Raw genomic sequence first — 17,294 nt, 5'->3', positions numbered from 1 at the left:
GTTGTTTCGGGAACGGATTGGCTACTACCCCTGCTACCAGTAGCGGGCTGATGCCTGATGGTCGGTGCTTTGTAGGCCCCACCATGATGTATGTGTTTCATCCATGCCGTCCATCTATTTTTCTAGATCATTTCATGGTGTCAGACCAGAAATTAGGTATATCCCAGTCTAAAGTGGACCACATTACAGGAAAAAAAAATTTTAATGAACGCCAACCATTAAAAACTTTTTGGGGCCATAAAAGTTTTGGATCAAGCTGATATTTGTTTTCTCCCTTCATCTGGGTTTGTATGACCTAACCAACAGATTGGATGCCAAATAAACAGTACAGTGCGACTTAGGAGGATTTTAATGGTGGATATTCAATTACTATTGTTTTCCTGTGGTGTGGTCCACCTAAGATTTCCATCCCTCTCATTTTAGGGTATTTTTGGGGATAAAGCCCTAAAATGATCTCTAAAAATGGATGAGCGGAATGGATGAAACACATACATCATGGTGGGGCCCACAGAGCACCGACCATCGGCCACCGGGTTGGTGGCAGGGGAGTAGCCAATCCGTTTCCCTTCCGCATTAGTCTACGTGGAAGCGCACGGAAGGACAGGAAAAACGGGGTGCGCACTGCGCACCAGGTACAGCTTAGCTTCGCTTAGCAGAGGCGACCTATAGAGCTCAAGAGGTCGGAGAGTTGCGAGAGAAACGAATAGGCGGATGCCTGAAATGCAGGCATACCTAGTGGGCCCGGCCTCGATCGACGGTGTTGGGTTTTTCTTCCCCAGCAGGAACCCCAACAACATCTTGGCTGGCCTACTCAAATGGGCCCACACCAGCGGCCGGAATCGGAGGGCTCATCGCCCCGCCCCATTAGCTGCAATCAACGGCGGTCAAGACCACTATGCCGTCCTCGGCCTCTCTTCCCACGCTTCCTCGTCCGACATCAAAAGAGCTTATCGCCTTCTCGCTCGGAAGGTTCCCCTTCTTTGCCTTCCATTCAAGAATAGCTGTGTTTTTCAAATCGATTTTGCTGAATTCAAAGATTCCGATTGAAGAATTATATAATTCCAAAGGAATCTGATTCTAATGTAATCAATAACCAACTGTGTAACTGAAGCCAGAAAGGAAATTCTGTTAATTGACGTTCCGGTTTTCACTTTGTTTGGATGCTATATTGAATTGAATTGTGATAAATAGTTTGATAAATCAGTGTTCGTGTTGATGGGCATTTTGAGTTCATCTCTATTTTTAGTGCATTTTGGGGTCTTTATAATATTGAGCTTTTGTGGGGCTATTTTGGTTATTTGGTTTCATTTTTCACTTAAGAGGTTATAAGGTCGTTAGAATTAGTTTTGATTTGTTGAGGTTAGTTGTGATTAGCACACTAATAACCAAGATGATGAAATGATTGCAGTTTGGCCCTTTCCTCTCCATTGAACTAATTGTAAGAACTCTATAAGGTGAGCCTTATTGATCAACGGTCTGGATTGTCCTATAGGTTAGACTGTGTGATTGGGTAAACCAGTGGGCCCCACTTCAATGTGATCCGTGCAATATATCTGCGCAGGTGTGCGTAAAAGGGTAAAAAGGTTGGAATGCTATAGCTGTGTTACTCAGATAGCTGTTTGAGTTTTACTAGGATTGTGAAATTGTGGAGCCGGGTGATGAGAGTTGTGATGGGTTTCAAACTCTCTTCACCTCAATTACTATACAATAGAGCCCATCTATGGCAGAAATTCGAGTCCCATCTACCCTTTTGTAGAAAGGGTGTGAAGGAGAGGAAGATCCTGACTTTCTTTTCTATGGTGCTCCGATTATTCATCTATGGCGTCTCAATTAGGTAAGCCATCCAAACCTATGATACTATTCACAACCCAATTCAAATACTGCATCCAATCGTAGCCTTGACAGAGAACAAGAAAAGCATGAAAGAAATAGAAGTTTGAAAAGCTTATGGTGTAACTAGTTAGCTGTACTTGCGATGAACATGGAGAACAAAGGAGTGGGAGGACCAAGGAGGTGACTATGCGACACTAGGGCATGCTACTATTTTCACGAGGCTGCCACCATATGCCCTTTCAGTGTCCATGTGTTATGACTTACGATCTGGTTTAGATGGCCTAGCTTGATGTGTTCTATCAGTCCCGGGGCTTTTGGGATATTGGTTAGGTTGTTAACAGTTGGTATTAGAGCTAACACCACGTCCCATGTTCTAGTCATGGGGTGGGCAACTTGTGAAAAGGGCTACTTGGACAATCAGACTGCCACTGCCATGCAGTCTCCAAGTGGAACTGAGTACTTACAAGAAAGGCCAACGTGAGTGCTGACACATAATAGGTTGTACTGGACATCAGCTGCGGAGCATGGTGGTATTATATTCCGGTTTAAAGGGCCTAGCTTGGTGCGTCCGATCAAATCTTAGGGCTCTTGGTGTATTAGTTAGGTTCTTAACATCATGTGAACTTCTCTATGAAAGGACCCTAGTGTTGCTGGGTCATTTCCCCTTGTATGAGCCAGTGTGCAGCCTAACCTACAAGTCAAACCCATACAAGCTCAAGAGTAAAAGGACCCATGACCTCAAATTGCACATGGACAAGGACAATTTGTAAAAATAAGCATTTGTGCTGATATGAGTAGGATCTGCATAGTTTCATGGACTATTTTGACACTTTGAAGGAACTCCATGGGTAAGAATGCAAAATGGAATGTGATACTCAGGTGTTCGATGAATTGCTGGTGAAGAAGGGACCACTGTTAGCTGTGGATGACCGGTCACAAAACAGATTTTCAATGAACATGGCAAGCGGTGAGGTTATTCTTAGGTTTTTCAAAGTTTTCCATGCTTGCAATGGCTGTAATTTGTACCTATTGTACCCCTATCTATTTGGATTCTGCCATTTCACACTGGGACAAACCGCCCATATTAACCAACGAATTCATTTTGCATGTTCCTACCCGCAACGTTGCCACGGATGCCATTTTTGAGATGTTGAAATAAACTTGCAGAAACCGTATGAGGCCATATGGCCACATCCATGTGCTAATACACCCGTCAACAAGCGCATGTGCCAGCAAAGAGTGGGGTTCAATTAACACTTGCAACTCCCAACATGCTGATGCCAAGTGTCCACTCTTGAAAAACAAGATCAGTCATCATCTTGAGGGCTGAAATCAACACTACTATCAAATTCATTATGCAACACTTTGTCCTTTCTTGTGGTGCAATCATGAGGATGTAGAGAGGCTCCTTCGGAAGTTTCTATGAAAAGGACCTAAAAAGGATAGGATGCTTCAACCTATCAATTTGAAATGCGACTTGCTACTAAAACAGATGGTTACCTGGTACAACCTGGTTATTAAGCCAATGAGATCTCGACACCCAAATCGTGAAGAAATGGACAAGTGTACAGTCCACAAGAATATTTGAGTAGAGTGGGAGAAATGACTTTAATGATATCAAACTTTTCTCAATACTTAAGAAAAACTTGCACTTAGAAATTTTGGAATGCTTACCTTCCATCCCCCCAAATGATGTTTAATGAGGATCCCCCAACTAAGAGATTGATTTCAAATCAATTATTGTTTATTTTTAAAAAAAATTAAAAAATTAAAAAATCTACCTAAGATGGTAAGCCTAATAATGGTAAAAGCAAATCTAAGAAATAATCCTTAAAATCTTCAATCACATCTTTAAATCAGCCCCATATTATTCATCACATTTCCTTATATCTCCCACAAATACAAAATTGTGGCTCTTGATATTTAGCCCTCAAATCTATAAATAAGCAATAAAAAATCAATGCATGTTGGGCCCTACGATGGATCATGGGCATGCATCATTCCTCCTGGGTTGGAAAGAACTTGAATCCGGAGAGTTGGATGCTTCATACAAGTGGTAGAGTTTCAGATCCAATTGTTTCAATGCATCGGCCATGATCCATGTGTATTCAGAATATGACTTGTTTTTCCATTTCACCAAGCATTGCTTGTATTGGCCTTGTCGGGTGTTAGCGGTCCACATGCAACACTTGTTCAACTGATTCCTTCTTTTCTTTGGGAGCTATTTATCAATATCAATATGTGATGCAGGACAATTAACCACTTGCTCTAAAAGCTCGAATTGTTAGAGCATGGCAAATCAATCCCTTTATCTCATAGCCCAAGCCCCACATCTCATGGGTTAATAACTCGGCCGAACCCCCCTCGTGAGCCCCAAATCACATGGGTACCGCCTCACACGAGCCACCCCCTCACATGGTGAGGCCCACCTCACACGAGCCACCTACCTTGAGCATGCCCCTGCATCCCACAGGCAACCCCACTCGAGCCCAGTGTAAAAATGCCCCTGCATTAATCACTCCCGGCGAGGAGTCTCGAACACGAGACTTTCTGCTCTAATACCAATTTGATGCAGGACAATTAAACACTTGCTCTAAAAGCTTGAATGGTTAGAGCATGATGTATCAATCCCTTTATCTCATAGCTTAGGCCCCACATATCATGGGTTAGGAACTTCGCCGAACCCCCCTCATGGGCCCCAAATCACATGAGTACCGCCTCACATGAGCCATCCGTCTCACACAAGTGGGGCACACCTCACACGAGCCACCCGCCTCACACGGGCTGCCCACCCTGAGTGTGCCCCTGCATCCCACAGGCAACCCCACTCGAGCCCGGTGTGAAAATGCTCCTGCATTAATATGACTTCATCTATATGTCAGTAACCTCGCCACATTACTTAAACAAATATGTCACGTTGAAAGGCAGGCAGATGTCTAAGTCATCTGGCAACTCGATCTCATAAGCATATCATCACCCAACTTCCGCTAATCTTGTTAGATTTGAGCTTGTTGTAAGTTTCCCTTGAAGGCCTTTCTTTGCAAAGATAAACCATAACCAAGTCACATTCTTTATATATTTTCTCTTGTCGATGTTCATTTGTAGCTTCTCAGTACCTAGTGTTGCTCTGTTCAATCTTCTTCCTTTTTTGAGCTTGCAAATCTTGGATGTGCTTGGCGAAAGCATCAACGTGTTCGCTAACTTCTTCTTGTACCGATATTGGTATTAAGTTAGGTACATGATGTTGACATCTTCCATTTACAATCTCAAATAGGAATTTTTCGGTGGTGCGATTTACGGAGCTGTTGTAAGCAAACTCGGCTTGAGGTAGAGCCAAGTCTCATTGAGATACGTTGTTGCTTATGGTACTTCTCAAGAGGCTTTTGTTGACCACCTCGGTTTGGCCGTCTGTTTAAAGATGACACACATTGGAGAATTTAAGCTTAGTCTCCAACCACTTTCGTAAAGTGTGTCAGAAGTGTCCCACAAATTTTGAATCGTGGTCTGAAGTTATTGTTTTGGTACCCCGTTAATGCAGGGGCGTTTTCGCACCTGGATCGAGTGGAGTTGCCTGTGGGATGCAAGGACACATTCGGGGTGGGTGACCCATGTGATTTGGGGCCCACGGGGGAGGTCTCGTATTCAAGACTCCTCACCTGGAGTGATTAATGAGCATTTCACATCGGGCTCGAGTGGGGTAGCCTGTGGGATGCAGGGACACACTCGGGGTGGGCAGCCCGTGAGAAGCGGTGCCCATGTGATTTGGGGCCCACGAGGGGGGTGCGGCTGAGATCCTAACTCATGAGACGTGGGGTTTGGGCTATGAGATAAATGGATTAATTCGCCATACTCTAACAGTTCAAGCTTTTAGAGCAAGTGATTAATTGTCCTGCATCACACATGAACTTACATAGTTTTTGTGAAGAATACATTGGCGATATGCACAACGTCTATCCTTCTTTTGCATGGAATGAAGTGGGTCATCCTTGAAAAAACAGTCCACCACAGCGAAAATCATATGTAATCCCCTTTAAGCCTTAGGAAGACCCATAACAAAGTCTATTGAAATGTCCACTTATGGTGTAACTAGAATGGGAAGCGTATAAAGGCCAATATTCTGCACATGACCTTTGGAGTCTGGGCATTGACAATATCGTGCTAGAAATCGTTCAATGTCATAGTGCATATGAGACTAGTAGTATTCTTTCTCCACAATGGGAAATGTTTTATCTCTTCCAAGTGTTTGCTTAGTCCTCCTCCGTGTAGCTTTGGTAGGAACATCTCTCGTAACAATCCTTCGGGAATGCGTAAGCGAAAACTTTTGAAAAAATATCCATCGTGTGAGATGAATTCACACTTTGGATCTTAGCCATCCACACATTTGTTGAGTACTTTGCCAAAAATGGGATCCTCCTTGTATTATTCGTTTAATGCCTCAAATCCCACAACCTTCAAGATGAGTGTTCTTAGTAGAACCACCCTCCTTTTCAAGGCATTTGCCACTTTGTTATGACTTCTAGTTTTGTGACGCAAAGGGAAGGTATATTCTCATAAGAAAGCCATTCACTTTGCATGACGAGCACTCCACTTCTTTGGGTGTTGAGATATCTCAACAACTCATTTTTCAAGTATAGAATGAATTCTTGATGAATTACGTAATGCCTTTGTTAAAAGTATTTTGTACATTATGATTCGTTAGACCGCAGTGAGTGCATATGTGGTCTCCTCTAGCACCATGGCCACTCCCAAACGCACCGAGAACCACTTTTTTCTTAAGTTCTGACCAACATACTAGGGTTTTGGGGACCTCCAAACTAGATCCAAATATTAGGGATTTAAAAAAGAGAGTTTCATGGCCCAAATTACTCCAATTTGTGTTCTGACACCATGTAAAATATGGAAATAAGGCTGGTTTTAATAGAAACTAGAGAAAAGAGAAGAGAAAGATGGAGAAAATAGAAGAAAAGATAAAGAAAAGAGGAGAGAAGAGGGGATGACTATTCAAGCCTCCTCACGTCTCTCTTCTTTTTTCCCTCTTTTCTTCTATTTTCTCCATCTTTCTCTCCTCTTTTCTCTAGTTTTTGTTAAAACCATCCGTATTTCCCTATTTTACATGGTATCATAGCATGACTTGGACCGACCTCTCTTTCTCGAATCCCTAATGTTTGGATCTAGCTTGGAGGTCCCCAAAACCCTAGAGGGCTGATATGAACTAAAGAAAAAGAGGTTATTCTCATTGCATTTAGGCAGAAAGCATGTTGTTTTCTTTGATTTCCGTCAAGTAAATGGAATTGCTCTCAAAAAAGGAGCATTGGAGCCTCAACTTGAAGATGAAGGCTTGCTGATTATTTTGTTAAGGTGTTTTTCCTCCAGTTACTCTCGTATTGGAAGCAGTTTTTTGATATCTTTCAAAAAAAAAAAACATATCCTTTGAGTTGTGTGGATGTGATTGATGTGTGTTCTAGTTGATGAGAGGCTGAAAATTCTTATGTGATATTGTTGCGAGGGATGGTTATGCTTAGACTTGTTTACAGATCAACACTTGTTGTTATAAATTGAAGTAAATCAGTCCCTAGCCTGTTATGAGTCGAAAGGTGCTGGTAGTGGTTCCTTATCACTAGGAGAGGTGCCTGGACCTTCGTTTAATGCGTCCATAACCTCCACGAAACTGAATAGGAAGAATTATCTTCACTGCGCTAAATCAGTTGAAGTTCTCCTCTTGGCCTGGAAAAAGGATCTATTCCTCACAGAATCTAAACCAAATAAATCTGATCCTAGATTCAGACAGTGGATGTGTGATGATGCCCAGATTAGGTTGTGGTTGTGGAATAGCATGGAACCCAAGGTGAGCTCTAATTTAGTGTTTTTGAACTTTGCGAAAGATGTTTGGGATATTGTGAGAAAGATGTATTCCTCAAAGCAGAACATCTCGCTGGTCTATTTGTTGTATGGGGAGATTTTCTCGTTTCAAAAGGGAGACAATTCCTTTGGGGGGTATTTTGCTAAACTTACTTGCATGTGGGAAGAGCTCTCGATATATCATTCTATTACTTTCGATGTTAGTATTATGAAGAAGCAATTGGAGGGTATGAAAGTAGTGAAGCTTCTATCTGGTTTGTCAAAAGAATATCAATCGACTAAAGATCAGATTCTAAGTGATATGCCAATTCCTTCAGCCACGGAGGTCTATGCTCGATTTCAGCAAGTTTTTCTTACAAATGACTTGGATAGTGCTCATGTTAATGCATCTGATAAAGTTGCGCTGGCCTCTTCATTTGGTTTCATTGGTGTGCATGGAGGCCGTGGAGGTCGGACAAGTTGTGGTATGTATCATTGCGGCGGAGGTGGTAGACTACCAGGCAGAGGTAGAGGAGATTGCGTATGCACTCACTACGGTTTGAGTCTGACAAATCATACTATGGACCACAATACTTTTAACGGCCTCTAATGTCGTAGTGATTGAATTACTGCATAAAACTCAAGATCATAGGCAGAGTAGTTCTTCCGTGCATCATTAGGCTTCTCTCTAAAGAGGCGATCAACTTTCCTTCCCAACTTAACGCTGCACTAATGCTGACATTTGAAGCATCGCTTTCCACTTCGAAGACTTTATTAAAGTCCGAAATTGCAAGAACTAGAGCTCTATCATCTTTTTCTAGGGTGTACTAAAGCTTCAGTCCACTGCTGTAGCGAACTTGCCTCCATACATGCAATTGGTGAAAGGTGCGATAATTGTATTGAAATTTTGGATAAATCTTTGGTAACATGTTGCCAAATCATGAAAAGAATGGGCCTCAGAAATGGTTTGTAGGGTGAGTCATTCTGCAATGACTTTGATTTTCTCTTAGTCAACCTTGATCCCCTACTATAGGTACGTTATACCTAAAAAACACAATACCATCAGCTAAAAACAGAGCACCTTTTAAAGTCAACAAATATGACTAATTCCATCGTATATCAAATATTTGTTGTAAATGATCAAGGTGAACAGATGAATCAAGACTAAAAACATTAATATCATTGACATAGATAACTAAAAACTTTCTCATAAAAGATACGAAATACCTCTATCATAAGCCTCATGAAAGTGCTCGATGCATTTGAAAGGCCATGACGAGCACTTCGTGCAATCCGTCTCAAGTCTTAAATGCGGTCTTCCACTTGTCCCCAAGCTGGATATGTATATGATGATATCTGCTCCTCAGGTCGATCTTTGAAAAGACTTGTGCTTCATGCAACATGTCCAACATATTTTCTAGGTGAAGAATAAGAAACTGGTATGTGATCAAGGTCTTCCATAACGGTTATGGCCACCGCCGTTACCGTTATGATACAGGCTGTAACGGTATCGGCCGTTACAACCATTTTTTATTTTTTGAAAAATGCACTTCCTGGACCGTTACGCACCGTTACGGGACTGTTACGACACATTTTTCTGTAACGGCCGTTACAGTCGTTTCGACCCCGTAACGCGTAACGGTTATGACCGTTACCGTTACGTAACGGCCGTTTCGTAACCGATTTGTAATACTATGTATGTGATAGTAATCTAATGGATCACACGGCTGTTCATACACATCCTCCAAGATCCATCTTTCTTAAGGGTTAATAATGTAGGAACAATACATGGTGACATGCTTTTCCGAATTAAACCCATCTATAACAGCTCAGTAAGCTGATAGTGGAGCTCAGCATGTCCGAGCGGACTCATTTGGTAGTGTGCCAGATTCGGTAGACTTGATCCTAATACTAAATCAAAATGGTGTTGAATGTTCCTCATAGGAGGAAGTCTAATTGAGAGTTTTTTGGGCACCAAGTCTTCACATATATGAAGGAGCTCCTGTATAGGAGGCAGAACATCTGACTGTTTTGTGTGTTCTGTAACAACCAAGACATAAATGGTGTTGGTCTCCTTGTCTTCCTCTTCAAACTTTTCTACACTAAGAGATTTCTGCCCCCGGTCTTTATCAAATTTGGGTATTGGAAGATGTTTCATCAGGTGCAATGTGATATTAGCCCTATCCTTGATGAAGAAATAGATATTAGCCTGAATCAAATGCACCATATCTTAATCCCACAACCATAATCTCCCCAACAAGATGTGGCATGCATCCATGGGAACCATGACACACCACACCTCATCCTTGTAATTAGATCCAATAGAGAATGAACTAAGCACCCGTAGTTAGCAGAAACTTCCCCCCCTTTTGAACTAATTAATCTAGCATGAGTATGCATGGGTGCTTATTTTCTTTGAGTTTTAATTTATCAACAATTTCTTGTGAGACAATGTTCTTATTGCTCCCCACCATTTACCAAAAATGTGTATAGCTTCCCACCAAAAGTGTAAGTGGCGGGGAAGATATTGTGTCGTAACCATTGCTCCTCATCAATTCCCAAAGCTATTGATATCATAGCCTGTTGAATGCCATATACATCTGCTACATCTTCGCCACCATACATCCCTTCCCCGTATGTATGTTCTTCATATTCTATGTCATCTTGAGCTTTCATTTGCATGCAGTTGGGAGTGTCTTCAATATATTCTTTTTCCTCGGTTTAATTTACTTTAATTGTGGACTGATATTCATGATAGTGAAAAGAAGGATGTTTCGATTGTCCACACTTAAAGCATGTGAAAGGAGTGTTGTTATGCCCCTCCTTGGGCATACCAGCGCCTCTTCCATAACCACCTCCACCCGGATTTGGGTTTAACTTCATTCTTGGACGTTGGTCCATCGTCCCTTGACCAATGGGAGGTCCCGTGGTCGCCTAATGCGGAAAGTTAGTATGCTGCCCGATTGTTGATAATGATCCTCGTGGGGCACCAAATCATTTCCTGAGTTTCCAATTGATCATCTCCTCAGATTTTAATGCAAGCGTGTATGTATCAAACATCTTAAATACATCTTTAAAAGCCAATTCATTTTTTTAGATGTCCGGATTAAGACCATTAAGAAATCTTGAGATCTTTTGGTCTTCATACTCATGATACCCTGCCTGTGATGTCGATCTTAAATACCAATTGGTGAAGCAGTGGTGATTCGTGGAGTAATCCAAACATACATAAACAAGCTATAACTTTCATGATCAGCCTTGGGGGTCCATCAGTGGGCTGCATTTGGCATGCATGGGTAGCCATGTGGCACCAAAACTAACCATGCGTGGTCCAACAAGAAATAGCCATGATACAGGTCTGATCAGCGATCTTCTCACTGGTTAGAGTGATAGTTCTCTATCCCCCTTTCATTTGTCCTGTGTTGATCTAGCAACATCACTCTTTTGCATACATTAAATGCTGTGATAGTTCTTTTTTCCCCTTTGTGTTTTTTTGCTAGGCTCAACATTCATTTTAAGACTACTAACAATCTTATGCTGCCTTATTCATGTCAACTACAGTACCATCCTGATGTTAGTAAGGATTTGCAAGCTGGCGAGATGTTCAAGAGCATCCATCTCGCATATGAGGTAAGCCCCCCTGAACCTCATCTCTTACAATTCGTACTAACCAACCCCCACCCCCCCAACCATTCTTCTCTCCCTCACTTGCTGGTGTGTGGATAATTAGGCATTTGTGATATTTCAAATATTTAAGTAGCCGGATGTCTTACTAGTTCGTGAAAACTTGGGCCTAATTTGTTGCTGTCTATCCAACAGGTACTATCCAACAACGTAACAAGAGCTCAGTATGATAGCTCACTTCAGTTTCAGGAAGTTACAAGCAAGCCATGGAGAAGGAACTGGACCCAAGAATTCGATGAGGGATTAAGGATATACAGATGGGCTGAACTGAGGCAGCGGATGCGGCAAGAGTACTATGATCCTGCCTACAAGAATGATTCTCACTCATATGGTGAAACTGATATGTATGAAGAAGCCTCCTCAACTGACGAGAGAGGGTCTTTCAGTGAAGTGCTGTGTTGCGCCTTCTTCACATTATTCTTTACGCAGACGCTTGGGTCTCGGATATCTCTGACACTGTGTGGGCTGTCAGCTTTGCTTGACAAGCAGCTGGATGCGGGATATAAGTTGGGTTATTTAATTGCATGGATTTTGGGCGGCCGAGGAGGTATCTTGCTCACTTTATGCCTGTCGTTTGCGAGCTGGCTCTGTGGCAAAAGCAACAGTAGCCTCGTTGCTGTGGTGGTGGTGGCTATGTGGGTCGGTGCAAGCGTGGCAAGTTTCATTCCGCTTCCTCAAGGTGCGCTTCTTACTCTATTGTACATGTCCATCAAGCTTCAAGTTGATTTAAGCTAAGGCCATTGTCATGTTGGTCTCTAATTAGTATTAGTGCTTGTATGTTTAAAAACATTTCCAGGCTTTGCTAAGCCCACATGCATATGCAACAAAGCTCATGTACATGCCACACATGTGCAAGCATGGCATGATGTGTCTGAGATCCAATCCATCCATCAGAACAGCACCACTATATTGATGCCCTAGCCCAATAATCAGGCTAATCCACGAATCAGGTGGGCCACAGTTTGCAAAACAAATGTACGAATATGAAAAACTTGGTTGAAGTTTTCCAACCCATCCACCTGTTTAAATATAAGGGACCACATGCTGATTGGACCGGATTTAATTTTTGGGAATATGCATGTAAAAGGTCAGACCAACCTAATTGGATGGATGAGATCTGGCACTTATGTGCCGTGCTGGCACATGTGTGGCATGTTCACATGCTTTATCACATATTTCCCAGAATGCGCTTAGCAAAGGTGTCGTACATTTCTTCTCTGGTAAGGGGGTTTGTATATATTTTTTGTTCATGAAGCGTTACTCCACGCTTGCCAATGTCTTTGTATCTGTTCTGCTTAAATATGTAACAGTCCGGTTTTTTTATTTTTTTCATGAAAGAAAATTTTAGTGAAGTAGTGTTAGTGAAGTGGGGAAAACTGGTTGAGCTGTGTACAGTATAAAGCAACTTGTGCTACTTGTTTATTGCCACATGCTGGACCGTGGCCCATCCACAGTGGGGCCATTAGATGGGTGGTACGTATTACCCAATGGTAGAGCCACATGTGTGGTGATGATAGGTGGGTCACCGTCCCTCCCGTCCCTTCATAATTATATGTAGGCCCAACCATTTCATGCCATACTACAATTTAGGCCCAGGTCAGCCCACCCCCTGTTTTATTCAGGGCCTCCGTGATGATTATATGAAATCCACAACAAAAATGTAGGCCCAGGTCCCAAAATCAGCCCTATCTGTGATTCAAGTGAACCACACGAAGGGAAATAGTTTGGAGGGTCGGTGGCCACCTTCCCACTGTTCCCACTGTTTTCGCTTGTGTGGCCCACCTGAATGAACAATAGACCTGATTTTCGGGACTTAGGCCGGACGTGGGCTGACATATCTGATGTATGGAATGAAGTTTACATGCACATCATGATGGGGCCTACCTGTGCCTGTCAATGCATGAGATGTAAATTTCTTAATTACAGTGGCGCGTGGGAGATGTGTGGGCTACACATACCCACACATGTATACATTCGACGGTCTAGTATGCGATTTTCAGTTAGAACTTGAAACACTAGGTGCGGGTTGGATGTACCCCAAATCACCATTGGATCGATGGTCAATGATAATTCGGATGGATATCCATATGGAAAGGCATTCGTAGTTAGGTGATTTCCTGAGAATTGCCAGGAAATTGCATCTAGGATAGGTCCGAAAATGGGTTGGGCTCTGGCCCTGGCAAGAATCAGGCCGAAAATGCCTTCTCTGGCATGGCCCTAAAGGGCTGGCCCCGTGTGTAAAATAGTGGATCGATCAATGGTTTAAAAGTCCAATGTAAGAATTTTTCCTGGGTATCTCCTCCATCCTTTGTGGGACACATAAATGGTTTTGACCATTGAAACATGAACCTAAATCCAAGAGTACTGTTAAACTACAAATGTACGTTGAATGGGAATGGATCACAAACATCTTTTAACTATATAGCCTGGTTAGAATTGGGCCTAGATTTCAAGCCCAGCCCTGCTGTTGGGCAAAGTTATGGGGCCCAACGCTAGTCCTACAGGGCAGGACCACCTGGACTGGGCGGGGCCACCCAACCCATTGCCGCCCCTAATTGCTACCCCCAGCTAGTAGCTATCGTGGCCCAATTTTTTCGTGAGCTAATCCTATTGGCCAAGGAGCTTTGACCTGAACCCGCTCCATCAGTAATTAGGCTCTAATTTATGTTTCAGACCCACCAACAGGTCAACGTGCTTATGCAGAATCCAGAAATAATACAAAAAGCTCAACAGGTTTTGCTTATAGTCAACCACTCCATTGTCAAAGTCGGGCCCTTTCATCTGCAATTGTTGGGCTAAAGATCCATATAAGTCAAAAGGAGCATTGAGGAAGCTAGAGCAAACGGCAAGTCCAAAGATCGCAACTCCCAGCGTAGAGGATTTTAAATGGCTAGGATCATCCCATCAGGATGATGTTTCTTGTTTGTGGACCGTTCATGGTTGGACTTTCTTATTATATGGTCGAAACCTTGAAGACAAATGGCAGAGATCCCTAGATTAGCTCCCTTATAACCAAGGTTTGAAGTATGTATTGCCTGATACAAACGAGTTTTGTCCATAAAAGATACAGCTGTATCAGCCCAAAACGAAATCGGATTACTCAGTGCGCTCTTAGTGTACTGAGTAAACTCAGTTGGGCCCACCTTGAATGTATGTGGTCTATCCACGCCGTCCATCCGTTTTAAGGGGTCGATCCCAAAATTGAAGCATATCCAAAGATCAAGTGGATCATACCACAGGAAACAATGGGGATAATGATTTCCACCGTTGAAACCTTACTAGGCCCCCACAATGATGTTTATTTGTCATCCAACCTGTTCATAAGATCATACAGACATGGATTTCTGTGGCTCCCAAGAAATTTTCAACTGTAGACGTTCAATTGAACTGTTTCCTGTGGTGTGGTCCATTTGAACACTGTATATGCTACGTTTTTTTTTTCAAGACCTAAAATTATCTGATAAAATGGATGGATAGAGCGGATAAAATACATAAATTCTGGTGGACCTCACAGAGTTTACTCAGTACGCCGACCCTAGTGAGTTACTCACCACGCAATCCGCTTCCGCCCGAAACAGGGGGTTTGCGTGGAAACCGATACAGTACGTCGAAACCAAATAACCAATATGTAATTGACCGACAGGGTTTCTTCACTCTTTACTAGAGCCAACGACAAGTTGTGCAACTTGTGAAAGTCGACTCGGTCATACCTGATCTTGTGTTTACCAATGGCCTGGCGTAAATAAAACCTGAAATATTAACATTTCATTTACTTCCAGCCGTGAGAATGCGAATACTAGATTTGTCATAAATCAAGCACTTGATCTTGAATGCTGATACCGGGCTAGTCATCAAGCACTCATCTCGAATGCTGATACCGGGCTAGTCATCAAGCACTCATCTCGAACATACATATCGGATCTGTAGTGTTTTTATATATTGTTCCCCATCATGGATAGGCCATAGGCTGAAAATGACATTGGTCAAACCATCTTAGCTATGGATTGGAAGATTTTGGATGTGAATTGTCTGCAATCCATGGTTGTAGGGCCCCTTTTGAACCCTTGGCGTAGCCTCGTGAAAAATTAAAAAAAAATAAAATCTCTCTACATAATATCAGGAGTAATGAGTTAAAGGCTAGTGGCGTCCAAAGAATTTTACCCCATTTAACATCCACCGTTGGTTGGGTTTCTCCAGCCACCGGTAACAGATTAGGCGGTGAGAAGCTCACCCCCAGCCGTGGTGGTGAAATGATGCGGTGAGATTTGATTGGTGGGGCTGTGCCCGTGAGAGATGGAACGACTAGCATAAAAATCTTAAAATGGCCAGCGCCCATCTCTGATGGCATACTGCCTGCATGTCAGTACCGTAAGCTCCTCACCACCCAATCCATTCCCTGTAAGTAATACTCAAAATGAAAACACTAATCCGAATACGAAAAAGATCAACTCAACTCAAACACGAGTAACCTAAAATATGGATAGGAAAACCCGCTTTGAAATGGAAAACTATGGATTCCATGTGATTCGATTTAGGCCTCGTTTAGATAGGCGAAATATAAGGGAAAAGAAAATTATTTTCAATTTAATATGATATTTTCTACCATTTGTATTGCATATAGAGGTCTCAAGTCCAATCGGTTGCACATAAGTTCTAACCTATCATTTGCATGACATCCAACCCGTCCAATACATTGTCCTCATCATGAAGACCACTTTGTTAAAAACCAACCACATCCACCCGCACTTGAATTCTGTTATCAGCACGGTGATCCTCAAGGTGGGCGCACTTGTTTGGCGGATGGGATGTCACGCGCATATGATAATTTGGAAGTTTTTGAATTCTATGCAATTGTACCGGATTACCACCAATTTCTTAAGGGATCATAAAACATTTGAAAAAATCATAATTGTATTACAGTTTCTTTGAATACAATCACAAAGCAAAACTATTACAATCGAAAAGGAGAGAAAAGGCAGCAGAAGAAGAAGAAGAAGAAATTTCACGTTCTGATTTCAACATCCCTTCTCTTTCTGACCGTCCTTCATTCTCAAATTCCTCCACAAATACCTGCCGCTTGCCATATCCACGAAAGCCCAAAACCCACCTTCAATTACCTGAAAAACGAGAACACCAAGAATCCAAAAACCAATCAAATTCAAGAACAAGAACAAACGAAAACAAAATCCCAACCGCGACCAATGCCTGTTTTCAAAAACCCAACAAAACCCACCTTTCTGAAACCGAAATCTCCATCCCCACCATGCGCCGACGTCTTCTCCCCTGTCTTCGTATCTCCCAATAACTCTCCCTCCGCTTCGGAAGAGGATCGGAACGTCTTCCATGCGAAGTACCCGGCTAAGGTCGCAGAGAGGAACACCAATATGAGCCGCAGCGGGCACATCTTCTGGGAGCTTCTAGGAGATCTCTTCCGGACCGGATTCTGACGCAGTATCGCCGGAGAAATAGAAGAAGAGAGGTGGCGGATCCTTTTTTCCCTTTTTGGGACCGTTGAAATCGAGCGAGGAGGAGAATATCCCGGCGAATATTTCTGCGGGGAAGGGAAATCTCAGCCCGAGCAAAAACCGAGTATGCGCGGCCTCTCCTGTTTCACGAGTTCGATATTATAAGCGCCGGATTTGAAACGCGGAACTAAATCGCATTGGATACGCGCTTTCGGGTGGGCTGGGTTTTGCTTGTTTTATACCTTTTGTTTTTTGGTTTACAAGGTCAAAGGAGTTGCCAACCACTACAGGGTCGCTGGGTCAGAGGCTGTGATAATGGGAGATAGTATGGTAGATTCGGGAGCACCAGAGTATGGTAGATCCATCTCCCCAACATGGTGAGGTGTTGATCCGAACCATCCATCTATGGGACCTATTATGGATGGATTATATCATTTAAATGTAAAAAATCGAATGCATTTGATTGGTGGCCCT

At 42.7% G+C, this 17,294-nt stretch overlaps 2 protein-coding genes across 2 annotated transcripts; one reads left to right on the top strand and one right to left on the bottom strand.

Annotated features, from left to right (window-relative positions):
* Nucleotides 1-589: 589 nt before the first annotated feature.
* On the top strand, nucleotides 590-12,676 carry LOC131222625 (uncharacterized). The gene is made up of 3 exons (XM_058217771.1): nucleotides 590-969; nucleotides 11,233-11,301; nucleotides 11,491-12,676. Exons 1-3 carry the CDS (start codon nucleotides 712-714, stop codon nucleotides 12,088-12,090), a joined length of 927 nt encoding a protein of 308 aa, XP_058073754.1. The 5' UTR covers nucleotides 590-711; the 3' UTR covers nucleotides 12,091-12,676.
* Nucleotides 12,677-16,248: 3,572 nt separating this feature from the next.
* Nucleotides 16,249-17,037, bottom strand: LOC131222624 (uncharacterized). Its single transcript, XM_058217770.1, has 2 exons — nucleotides 16,589-17,037; nucleotides 16,249-16,472 (listed from the first exon to the last, which is right to left on the bottom strand). The coding sequence occupies exons 1-2, from the start codon at nucleotides 16,757-16,759 to the stop codon at nucleotides 16,371-16,373; spliced, it is 273 nt and encodes a 90-aa protein (XP_058073753.1). The 5' UTR covers nucleotides 16,760-17,037; the 3' UTR covers nucleotides 16,249-16,370.
* Nucleotides 17,038-17,294: the final 257 nt, after the last annotated feature.

Source organism: Magnolia sinica, chromosome 13, assembly GCF_029962835.1.
Source record: "Magnolia sinica isolate HGM2019 chromosome 13, MsV1, whole genome shotgun sequence".
Classification (NCBI taxonomy): domain Eukaryota; kingdom Viridiplantae; phylum Streptophyta; class Magnoliopsida; order Magnoliales; family Magnoliaceae; genus Magnolia; species Magnolia sinica.
The sequence above is the reverse complement of the archived record's forward strand: the minus strand, read 5'-3'. Positions and strand labels throughout refer to the sequence as shown.

Excerpts from the sequence above, each read along its gene's own strand:
- LOC131222625 (XM_058217771.1), top strand. The coding sequence starts at position 712 with ATGCCTGAAATGCAGGCATACCTAGTGGGCCCGGCCTCGATCGACGGT. Across the intron at positions 970-11,232 it reads ATCGCCTTCTCGCTCGGAAG|TACCATCCTGATGTTAGTAA; the intron begins GTTCCCCTTCTT and ends TGTCAACTACAG. Across the intron at positions 11,302-11,490 it reads GCATCCATCTCGCATATGAG|GTACTATCCAACAACGTAAC; the intron begins GTAAGCCCCCCT and ends TCTATCCAACAG.
- LOC131222624 (XM_058217770.1), bottom strand. The coding sequence starts at position 16,759 with ATGTGCCCGCTGCGGCTCATATTGGTGTTCCTCTCTGCGACCTTAGCC. Across the intron at positions 16,473-16,588 it reads GAGATTTCGGTTTCAGAAAG|GTAATTGAAGGTGGGTTTTG; the intron begins GTGGGTTTTGTT and ends CTCGTTTTTCAG.